The sequence below is a fragment of the Ostrinia nubilalis genome, chromosome W (assembly GCF_963855985.1).
Source record: "Ostrinia nubilalis chromosome W, ilOstNubi1.1, whole genome shotgun sequence".
NCBI lineage: Eukaryota > Metazoa > Arthropoda > Insecta > Lepidoptera > Crambidae > Ostrinia > Ostrinia nubilalis.
In genome coordinates, this window is record NC_087118.1 from 11,103,353 (window position 1) to 11,114,574 (window position 11,222).

General features: G+C 39.9%; 1 protein-coding gene across 3 annotated transcripts; it reads right to left on the bottom strand.

The window, feature by feature from the left end:
• Positions 1-1,398: 1,398 nt before the first annotated feature.
• LOC135086442 (uncharacterized) lies at positions 1,399-6,898 on the bottom strand. Of its 3 annotated transcripts, XM_063981163.1 has the most exons (3): positions 6,637-6,898; positions 4,785-6,050; positions 1,399-1,930 (listed from the first exon to the last, which is right to left on the bottom strand). In XM_063981163.1, the coding sequence occupies exon 2, from the start codon at positions 6,048-6,050 to the stop codon at positions 5,133-5,135; it is 918 nt and encodes a 305-aa protein (XP_063837233.1). In that variant the 5' UTR covers positions 6,637-6,898; the 3' UTR covers positions 1,399-1,930; positions 4,785-5,132. The 3 variants fall into 3 exon arrangements, with proteins under 3 accessions (XP_063837233.1, XP_063837232.1, XP_063837231.1); XM_063981162.1 differs by having other exon boundaries at positions 4,821-6,898; XM_063981161.1 differs by having other exon boundaries at positions 4,785-6,898.
• Positions 6,899-11,222: the final 4,324 nt, after the last annotated feature.

The window sequence follows — 11,222 nt, forward strand, 5'->3', positions numbered from 1 at the left end:
ATAAACGTTCCTATGAATACCTTACTTGTCTGGACCACACAATGGTAAAGACCAACCTTAAAACTACTTGTCTGGTGCTAGAAACCTCAATCACAGACCACGATGCTGTTGCGGTGGGTATCCATCATGGAGTTAGACTAGATTACACAAACAATCAAACAACCCGCATAGACTACCAAGGACTAGACGCTACAATTCAAAACATTAATTTTCAACCGATATTAGACTGTATTGACGTCGATGCTGCTGCTAATCTACTAACTGACCTGCTTAGTTTGGCTATTAAGAAAAATACACGACTTTTCAAAACTTCAAAAAGGAAACGCACTTCGAAACCCTGGATAACGACAGGACTACTGAGATGTATGAAAAATAGAGATAACTTACACAAAAAACTTAAAAAAGACCCTAACAACGAAGTACTCAAAACCACATATAGGCGCTACAGAAATTTTTGTAACAGTCTCCTCAAAAAAGTCAAACGAAATTACGAAAAGGAGGAAATAAAAGCTGCGGGAGGAAATAGTAAGAAATTATGGGACTCAATCAAAAAGATCACAGGATCGCATAACAAAAAAGATAAATCCCCGCAACTTTTATCGCCACAAAATCCTCAAGAGAGTATAAATAACATAAACGACTTCTTTGTCAATATTGGTAAAACTCTAGCAGAAAAAGCTGCATCAACGCAATCTTGTTTTCCATTAGACTTAAATATTACCAACTCCCCTTCCTTTTCATTTACTCTTTTGCCAACGGATGAAGAGGAGGTGTCTCAGCTCATAAGTGATATCAAGGACAACTGTGCAATTGGCGCTGATGGCATACCAGGAAAAATAGTAAAAAGATACAAACAGATGATATTATATGCTATTTGCTGACACTATCGGTGATAATACTCTGTGGTGGTCAGGCCCAAGCTATTTACAAAATGATGAACAGGACTGGCCTACTATGCCGACAAATAGCGTGAAACAAGATTTGCGTGAAATCATTTCACACTTTATTTATAATAATAATCAATCATCTACCGTTAATCAATCACCAACCATCATACAATCATTAATTCACTATCATTCTAATTTCAATCGCTTACAAAGAGTCTTAGCCTATATTAAAAGGTTTATTTACAATTTAAAAAATAAAAACTAAACTACACGGCGCTCTTTCTAGCGATGAGTTAAACGATTCATTGATGTGTTTACTACGCAGCGCACAAAGAGAGATGTTTCCGGAGGAACTAAATATTTTGGAGTCGGAAAGATCTCTACCGCGTAAAAATAGCCTTATTTCATTAACGCCATTTCTGGACTCTGAAAAAGTCGATTGAGTGGGCGGTAGACTCGATGACCAATGTTTGAGCCTCAGGTCTTGAATAATAACGCGAGTGGACTGTATTAAAGTTATTATAATTTCTGTATATAAACGAAGCCACAACAACAGGTTATTAATGAATTTACTATGCGTAAGTATGAGTGTCGTGCGCGCCGCTCGGTGGCCAAGTGTGGGATCGCCTTCACGCGCCGCCGTCGTCGCTCCCGGCACCTTTCACTGCGTCGCCCGCTCCAAGGCCAGTTGCCCGGGCGCGAACATCCTCCCGCCCCTTGACCTCTTCAAAGGGAAGAGGGCAAATGTTGTTGAACCCTCTTGTGACGTTGCCTCTCCTCGTTTTTAGTTCGGCGACTCTGGTAACGCCGTCGGGTCCAGGATAGGTGCGCACCACGCGACCCAAGGCCCAAACTAACGGTGGTAGCGCCTTGTCCCGAAGAAGCACGAGCATTCCTTCAGTGAGCTGGCCAGAAGAAGTGGACCACTTGGTTTTTTGCTGAAGCAAGGAAATGTACTCATGAGAAAATCTCTGCCAGAAGTGCTGTCGGATGTATTCAATCCTCTTGAATCGGTCAAAGCAGCTGATGTTCTTCTCAGGGATCTGCGGACACGGTACAGACGTAAGTGGTCGTCCAATCGAAAAATGGGAAGGAGTGAGAGCAGAAAAATCGGAAGGATCGGTGGATAGAGGAGTTAGTGGACGAGAATTCAAAACGGCCTCGATCTGACACAGACAGGTTGCTAACTCTTCATATGTGAAGTTAGTGAGACTCAACAACCTCCTCAAATGGTGCTTGGTAGAGCGAACCGCGGCTTCGGCCATTGCGTTGAAATGAGGTGAATATGGTGGTGAGAATGAGAAGCTGATGCCTTCACGAGACATCTCACATGCAACATCAGAAGATGAGTCGGTTAAGAATTTTTGTAGCTCATTATTGGCTCTGACAAAATTCGTGCCGTTGTCAGACAAGATGCTTTGCGGTTTGCCGCGGCGAGAAACGAAACGATTAAGTGCTGCGATGAAGCCCTCTTTTGTGAGGTCAGTGACGGGCTCTAGATGCACTGCTCTAGTTGCGTGACAAACGAAGATGCATAGGTATGATTTTGTGAGCTTACGACCCCGACCTTTACGGTCTGCTATGAGTACAGGACCAGCATAATCAACACTGCAATCAAAAAAGGGATATTCTAAGTTAGTTCTTGATAAAGGCAGCTGTCCCATTATAGGTTGTATATTTTGGCATTTAAATCTAAAACATTTGACACATTGTCTGACAATTGACCTAGCAAGATTCCTGCCACCTAAAGTCCAATAGTTAAGACGCAAATTTGCCAGTAAAAGTTGAGGCCCTGCATGAAGCATTTTCAAATGTTGCACATGAAATAGCATTTTAGTTAAGTGGTGTTTACTACAAAGCAGTATTGGGTATTTAATATTGTAGTCGCAAGGAGAATTATCGAGTCTACCGCCCACTCGTACGACTTTTTCAGAGTCCAGAAATGGCGTTAATGAAATAAGTCTATTTTTACGCGGTAGAGATCTTTCCGACTCCAAAATATTTAGTTCCTCCGGAAACATCTCTCTTTGTGCGCTGCGTAGTAAACACATCAATGAATCGTTTAACTCATCGCTAGAAAGAGCGCCGTGTAGTTTAGTTATTATTTTTTAAATTGTAAATAAACCTTTTAATATAGGCTAAGACTCTTTGTAAGCGATTGAAATTAGAATGATAGTGAATTAATGATTGTATGATGCATAAGCCCTTTCGGATGCATCAGAAAAAACGTGAATTTCATGGTTCACAGCCGATTCGAAAGAAACCCAGCGGTGAATTTTTAGATTATTTAAATAAGGAAGCGTTGACACAAACATTCTCCACATATTGTCAATCTCCAGAGAAACTTTACTGTCCCACTCACATTTATCAATCCAAAGTCTTTGCATTATTGTTTTTGCTTCGACAATACAAGGGCCGACTAATCCTAGGGGATCGAATATTTGGCTAATTACTGACAAAATGTGTCGTTTTGTGACCTTTTCTACATGGGCAATATTTATTGAAAACGACAAGTGGTCTGAGTTGCATAGCCAGTTCAAACCTAAAGTTTTAGATGGGGTGTTGTGGTCTGAAAGATTTAAAAAGGTGGGACTTTCCTGATTAGAATCCCCTCAAATGGCCTTTAGAATATCTGGGCTGTTAGATTGACATTTTCTTAAATAAAAATGAGCTGAGGACAGAATGTTTGTGACCTCTTTGACGAGTGCTATTGTCTCAGGTATAGATGCACCCCCACCTAAATAGTCATCAACATAGAAGTCTCGTGCTATTGCGGACCTCACATCTTCAGTGGAGGCTGCGTCCGCCAGGCTAACCAAGCATTTGTTAGCTAAGTAAGGAGCCGACGCAGTCCCATACGTGACCGTGTTGAGACTATATGTTTTAAGTGGCTTTTTTGGGTCATTGCGAAAAATAATTTGAAGAAGAGGTCTTTGCGACGTTGCTATTTCGATGCAGCGATACATTTTTTCAACATCCCCAGAAACAACGTATTTATGCTGCCGAAACCGCAGCAAGATCGACAAGAGGTCCTCTTGAACCTTGGGGCCTACCATTTGAAGGTCGTTGAGTGAGAGGCCTGAGGATGATGGAGCTGAAGCATCGAATACGCTTCTTAATTTAGTAGTAGTGCTTGACTCTCTTATTACACCATGATGTGGTATGAAGTATTCAACGTGACCTGAATGTGGTGTTGTAATGTTGACATTTTCAGTCATAATATGTGACCAAGGCGTTCGTATTCATTCATGAATTCAACGTGTGTAGCCTTGTAGTCAGGATCACGTTGAAAACGCCGCTCTAAAGACAGAAAGCGATGCTTTGCCATAGTGTATTCCCCTAAAACTGTAGGATCATCTTTTAAGGGCATCGTAACAGTAAATTTGCCATCCTTGTTCCTACATGTGTTCTGGGTGAAGCTTAACTCGCACGCTCTTTCTTCTGGGAATTGTGAGTGTTTTGGAGGAACCGAGTCGAGTTCCCAGAATTTAGACAGGTTTGGAGTATCACTGGGATTGGCAAAGTTACAAAAATGTGAGTGTCGAGTGGTGTGAAATGAAGGTCCCCTGAAGACTGGACCAGATACGATCCATCCGAACTTTGTCTCACATAACTTAGGCATTTGTTTGCCCAAATCAATAGAAGCGGAGCCTACTACACTCCAGAATATTTCAGCCCCAAGTAGAATGTCAATTACAGACGGAATATTAAATGTAGGGTCAGCTAAGTGAAGGCTTGACGGAATAGGAATATTCTCTATATTGACAAAAGAAGTGGGTAAAACCTTTGTTACTTCTGGTAAAATTAGGCAGTCCAAATCAACTGTATAGTCACCGTTGGAAGACTCAATATTGAGATGGCAAGACTGTGTACTATAAGAAGATTGATGATTGATACCTGTCACAGTGGAGGCTGCATTGCGTTGTGACAAACCCAGTTTTGTGCAGAGGCTCTCGGTAATGAAGTTCACCGTGCTGCCGTTGTCGAGCAGTACCCGAGCGTTGAGCTTTTCGCCGTTGCGGCTCACCACCTTCACAATAGCTGTGGACAGCAAAACATTGGGTGCGCTAGTAGGCTGTTTTGTTGTATCTGCAGATAAAGCAACACTAGTAGAAGTAGATGGCATGGGGTCTTGATATGTCTGCTCAGTCGGCTCAATGTGCAAAAGCGTATTGTGTCTGGCCTTGCAATATTTACATCCTGACAATCTACATTTTTGTGTGGTATGACTTGAGCGTAAACAATTTAGACAGACTTTAAATTCTTTTGCCTTTTGTAATCGTGATTCAACAGATAAGTGTTATTTTGTAAATTATTATTTTGTAGATTTTTATTTTGTAAGTTATTATTGCTTGTGTGTTCCCCAATATTAGTTACAATAAAGCTTTTTTGTTTAGTGTTATTATTTTGTGTGTTTAATTTAGCTTGATTATTTTCTAAAGTTTCTAATAAATCAGCTCTGTTAGATATGAAAGTACAAAACTGCGTTAGAGTTGGAGAACCCGACAGAGTATTGCGATACTCCTCCCAATGCCTACTAGTAGTGAAATCAAGCTTTCTAGATATCATAAATATAATGAGAGTATCCCAGTGCTCAGTAGGTTCCTTTAATGTTTTAAGTGCCCGTATGTTTTTGTTAACAGTGTCAATAAGCTGGCGCAACAATAAAGACGATTCTTTAGTCAGCGTTTCTACGTCAAACAAAGCCTGTACATGGTTATTTACTAAGAGTCTACTGTTATTGTATCGTTCACACAACAAGTCCCAAGCCATTGCGTAATTATCACCCTTAAAATCTATATTTTTTATTATCTCCGATGCTTGACCTTCAAGTGACGCACGGAGGTAGTGGAACTTGTTGATGTCATCGATGCAATCGCTGTTATGAATTAATGAGCAGAAGGTGTCTCTAAACTCTAACCAATACTCATAGCTACCATTAAAGTGTGGCAAATCAATTTTAGGTAAGCGCACAAAATTATTTTTAAACGATGCACCTGATTTGGAGCCCGCATCAGAACCCGCCTCCGAGCGAGCACGCTCAGCAGAGCACACAGCCAATGCTTTGCGCGCTCGAGCCAGCAGGGAGTAGTAACGCTCCTCGAACTGGGCTCGCTCCGCATATTCATCATCAGCCGCGTCCGAGGTCGACTCGATCTCCATCTGCAACGCGTCGTAATGCTCGTATAAGGCATCAAAAGTTTTTAAGCGAGCTTCTAAATCTATTTGTTGTAGTTCAGACAGTTCTTTTGTACATAGTGCGTTCAAAAAGTTTTCAAAATGTGTTGATTTTGCTTTCATGCTACTACGCTTTTTTATTAATTTGTCTAATGACATTTTGAATGTGATTAAAAAAGTATTTAAATAAGAAGTTGTGATAATGATAACCGATGCAATAAAGTAATAAAATTGAATGGCCTATTGAGAATAATGCACAGCTGTTTGATAACAAAGAACCGTAGCAAATAAAAGTGAAAGCGTAGGCGCAGGTATCGAGACGGGTCGTTGGCCTTGATTACGTAAGCCGTGCGAAAAAATGAATGGAAGTATAAATTAAAGTGCAACTGTGCAATATTTATATGGATTTGACAATCAAAACTGTCTGGTCAAATTAGAAGCGAAGAATGCGATAGTATGAGTAGAAATGGAAATGGGAAAATAATATTATCAAACACTGATATTAATAATAATTAATTAAAATATTGGATGGGAAAGGAAAAAATTGGAACGAACTCACGGATGTTATAACCTTCCGTCCATAAATTGATAGAACGATGACTTGTCACAGCGGTCGACACGTCGAGTCCAAAGTTCAACCAAGTTGTCACGATGGCTTGTAGGTTTCTTATGTGCTTCTTTCACGGTAGAAGGACCAATGTTTGAGCCTCAGGTTTTGAATAATAACGCGAGTGGACTGTATTAAAGTTATTATAATTTCTGTATATAAACGAAGCCACAACAACAGGTTATTAATGAATTTACTATGCGTAAGTATGAGTGTCGTGCGCGCCGCTCGGTGGCCAAGTGTGCCTTCACGCGCCGCCGTCGTCGCTCCCGGCACCTTTCACTGCGTCGCCCGCTCCAAGGCCAGTTGCCCGGGCGCGAACAAATATCTCCTCTGACTCATATCTGTAATCTTGCCATTTCTACCGGCGTATTTACAAAAGCTTTTAAGGTTGCCCTCCTGAAACCTGTCCATAAGGCTGGAGACGGAGACTGTGTAAATAATTACAGACCTATTTCTATACTCCTATCAATGTCAAAAATCCTGGAAAAAATTATAAACAGGCGACTGAAACGTTTTTAGAGACCAATAACCTCTTATCAGACCAACAATTCGGCTTTCGACAGGGCAAATCGACCGGTGACGCGGTGCTTGAATTAACAAATTCTATTATAAAGGAACTAGACAAAAAAGGTAAATGCCTAACAATATTCCTTGACCTTGCGAAGGCCTTTGACACGGTCTCCGTCCCCAACTTACTAAAAAAGATGGAACGGATTGGGGTCAGAGGTTTGCCGCTGAAGCTACTGGAGGACTACCTTAGTGATAGGAAGCAACAGGTTAAAATAAATAACTGGTTGAGCCAAGTAACCAATGTCAACTTCGGCGTACCCCAGGGCAGCGTCCTCTCACCAACTCTCTTCCTGATCTACATCAATGATCTGACAAACCTTCGAATCACTGGTGGCAGGATCTACTCGTTTGCTGATGATACTGCTCTGTTGTTCAGCGGACGTGACTGGAAGGAGGTGTTCGGTCTCGCCCAGGAGGGATTCAATACGGTTAATAATTGGCTGCGTTATAATGCTTTGACACTCAATGTAGACAAAACAAAATACATACCTTTTGCTCTCAAAGCTAACTACCTTCCACCATCAACACTGGATATTATTTCTCATTCCTGCGGGGCGGGCTCGCGCACCTGTTCATGTCCGATGATCCAAGCCACAGATAACATAAAATACCTCGGTATAATTCTCGATCACTCGCTAAGTTTCAAACAACACATCAAAGCTCTCGTGCCTAGATTAAGAAAACTAATATTTATCTTTAAGAAACTGAGACATGTTGCACACCGCCAGGTCATCGGGATGGTTTTCCACGCACTATGCCAATCGCTTGTACAGTATTGTATTGTCTGCTGGGGAGGTGCAGCTAAAACCCACTTAATAGAGGTGGAAAGGGCGCAACGAGCCATTCTGAAAGTTGCCGCTGGCCTACCCTTCCGCTACCCTACTGCAGACCTCTATAAGGACTGGGGTGTTCTGACTGTACGACAGTCTTTCATCCTGCAAACAGTCCTAAAAATGCACTCCACTCTACAATACCAACCTGATTCTCTGAAGGATAAGCGTAGAATCGGAAAGGTTTGTACACCCCTTCGCTGCCACACTAGTCGCTCCCTTCATCTATTTCATTTCCTTGGTCCATACCTATATAATAAACTCAACACCAAATTAAATATATACCCACTATTGAGATTCCACTGCAAGCAATTAGTCACAGCTTTTTTAAAAACCTTAGAATACGAAGATACTGAAGGGTTACTAACTGTTGCAAATATCTAGCATCCAGTGGTCATTCAACATCATTTTAATTTTAATTTGACCGATCGGAATACATACTTCCCATATTTATACCTGTCTTGTTTTCGGGTTGACTTATCTCAGATTTCTGTTTTTTTATCAAATCGCTATTAATTACAGATCTTTGAAAAAAATATTCACCTTCCTATATTTTATGCAAGATTCAAAATTTTTGCTAGAAACGTAAAAAATATGCTTTTAGCAGAAAATTATCAAATTTTCAACTTAAATGTTTAAATAATAAAAAATAAGAACTTCCATAGGTTCTAAATAATTTTAAAAACTGCGCAGTTTCCTGGAAATTCATAATAATACAAAAAAACATGTACTGAATAGGCCACTTTTCCTGTAATATCCCCACTAAAGTGGTAAGTCGGAGATTCCGCTAAATTTCAGGTTCTCCTCACACTAGTAGGTATTTTAAGGGTAATAGTAAAAAATGTAACAACTGCCTCTGTAGTCAAGTGGTAAGAAGTAAGCTTCATAGGTCCCGGGCTCGATTCCCAGTGAAGGCGAAATTTTCTGCTCGGTTTGGTTGGACGTAGGGTTTGATCTAAGTCTGCCTGGCTACCTTCCTAAGTCTGTCACCATAACAATAATGTTAACAACATTAGGTACTATGTTCCAGCAGTTGGAGGTAGGATAGCCTATTGGTTGGTTGAAGTTCCCTTCCACCTTCAGCTTGATCATCACTTTCTATCAGGTGAGATGAAGGGCAAGAGCTTCCTGGTTTGTTGATAAACAAATGTTTTGTTCAGTTATTGTCTCTAAATCTGTTCTACGTAATGTAAACTGTGATTTCGAACCTATGGAAGTTCTTTTTTTATTTAAATTTTAAATATGAAATTTTTTTAATGATCTTTTATCTTTTAAATGCATATTTTATTTTTCATGTTTTTTGTATTTTGCATCAAAGTTAGGAAGGTGTATATTTTTTTCAAACATCTGCAATTAATAGCGATTCTGTAAAAAAAAAGAAATTTTAGATAAGTCAACCCGAAAAAAAGATAAAAAAATTTAAAGTAGTAGGCTTTAATTATTTTTAATCTTTTTTTCGGGTCATGAAATTTTGAAAAGTTACAAAATTATTGATAACTTCTAAACTACGAAAAATCGTAGAATATACATGGCGGTAAAATCGACCTAGGCATGATTATCACCTTCACCAGAAGTATTATTACTTGAGAAAGTTTAAAGTAACTGTACAAGTAATGTATATTGTGGATTGGTATAAAAAGTTTATTTCGGGGAACAAAGCCGCAATGGCCGTTACTTGTAGAAGATTGAAATAAAACTTTTAACATTGCACATGGCATGATTATTCCGGTAAACAAATTTTAAATGATGTGTGGGGGAATAACGATTCAATATCCATAGTGCTTTTGGAAAATCAGGCAGTTACAAAGATAAAATTCTAAAAAAAAATCACAAGGTGTATAGGAGCCCGCAGATTCCAAAAATCACTTAATCGGAAAACTGCTGCAATGGCTATTGCGGCTTTATTCCAGGCACCCATCGAATATAAGGTGTTATTTTTTATACTGATCATACTTTACCAACGCATCTAATAAAATCATACAAATACAACCCAAGTGTTTTTAAAAAAAAATTCAGGCTAGTTTTTGTTTTTACTTTTCCTAACAAAAAAAAGATATTATTTTTACAACCATCCTGTCTTCACTCACTGCCTCCCTCTCTTTCTTTACTCATTTCATTCATACGAGTACGAACAATGGCCGCGCGCGTTCATTCAACGTTCACACACATAAAGGTTAGATTACACTAAACCTACGTTACCAAAAATTATCACTCGTGAGTATGTACGATGTTACGTCATGTTAATAGGTACTACAACGCTGGGAGAAACAAAATCTAGCCACATAAGTAGGTAAATAAGTGTATTTTCATTAGTATAATAGCGGGGGACTTTTCCAACGAACCGAGGCGAATCATCCGCGTTAAACTAGAAATTTAAAAAAGGATAGAAATTGGAATTCAATATCTACGGTTTCGTAATGCCTACGCAATTTATTTAGAGACGTAATAAAAAATTGATAGGTACATACCTATTACAACTTCGCTTCGCTTCAGTGGAAATGCACCCTAATATTGAATATGAATAGATGTTGTAAATAAAACTCACTGATCAATTTTCCTGGTTTTAATTCCTAAATTATGATTTGCCATCACACTTTAGATTCATTGATTTTACTTATTCACACATTTACCTATTTTGAATGTTGTTATTTAAAGTTCCTAGGTTATTATTACACTAATCACAATACATTTTGAACGTCAAGCCTTTGTTGAATGTTCACGTAAACACTGTCTTGCACTGTCTAATCTAGCCACGATCGAATCGAGGTAATGCTTCCGGGCTGCACACTTGCTTGCTGTTCACTAGACACCACGTCGGATGTTGTATTCACAATTCGCGCACTAACTTTTTTACGGAAAAAGTCCCTTTCGCGTAAACAAGCACTCATCTGTCCAAATCACACTGTAGGTATGTACCTAGGTAGACTTCCGCAATATCCATCGATAGAACTCGGTCGCGGTCGTGGCCCTCTGGCAACAACTCCTTGATAAGGCATTCCGTATTTTTACGCAAAAGCCGCCGTCTGCGGCGCTCGCATCTGGGTACCGCCAGCACTGTGCCGGTGATTGAAATTGAAATCCAGAACTTCGTCCTCGAAGCACACGGGATCTCGTCAAGTCAGGATACGGCTGCGCTCCCTGAAGCGC

Bases quoted from the DNA above. Each gene is read 5' to 3' on its own strand.
- LOC135086442 (XM_063981162.1), bottom strand. From the start codon at position 6,224: ATGTCATTAGACAAATTAATAAAAAAGCGTAGTAGCATGAAAGCAAAA.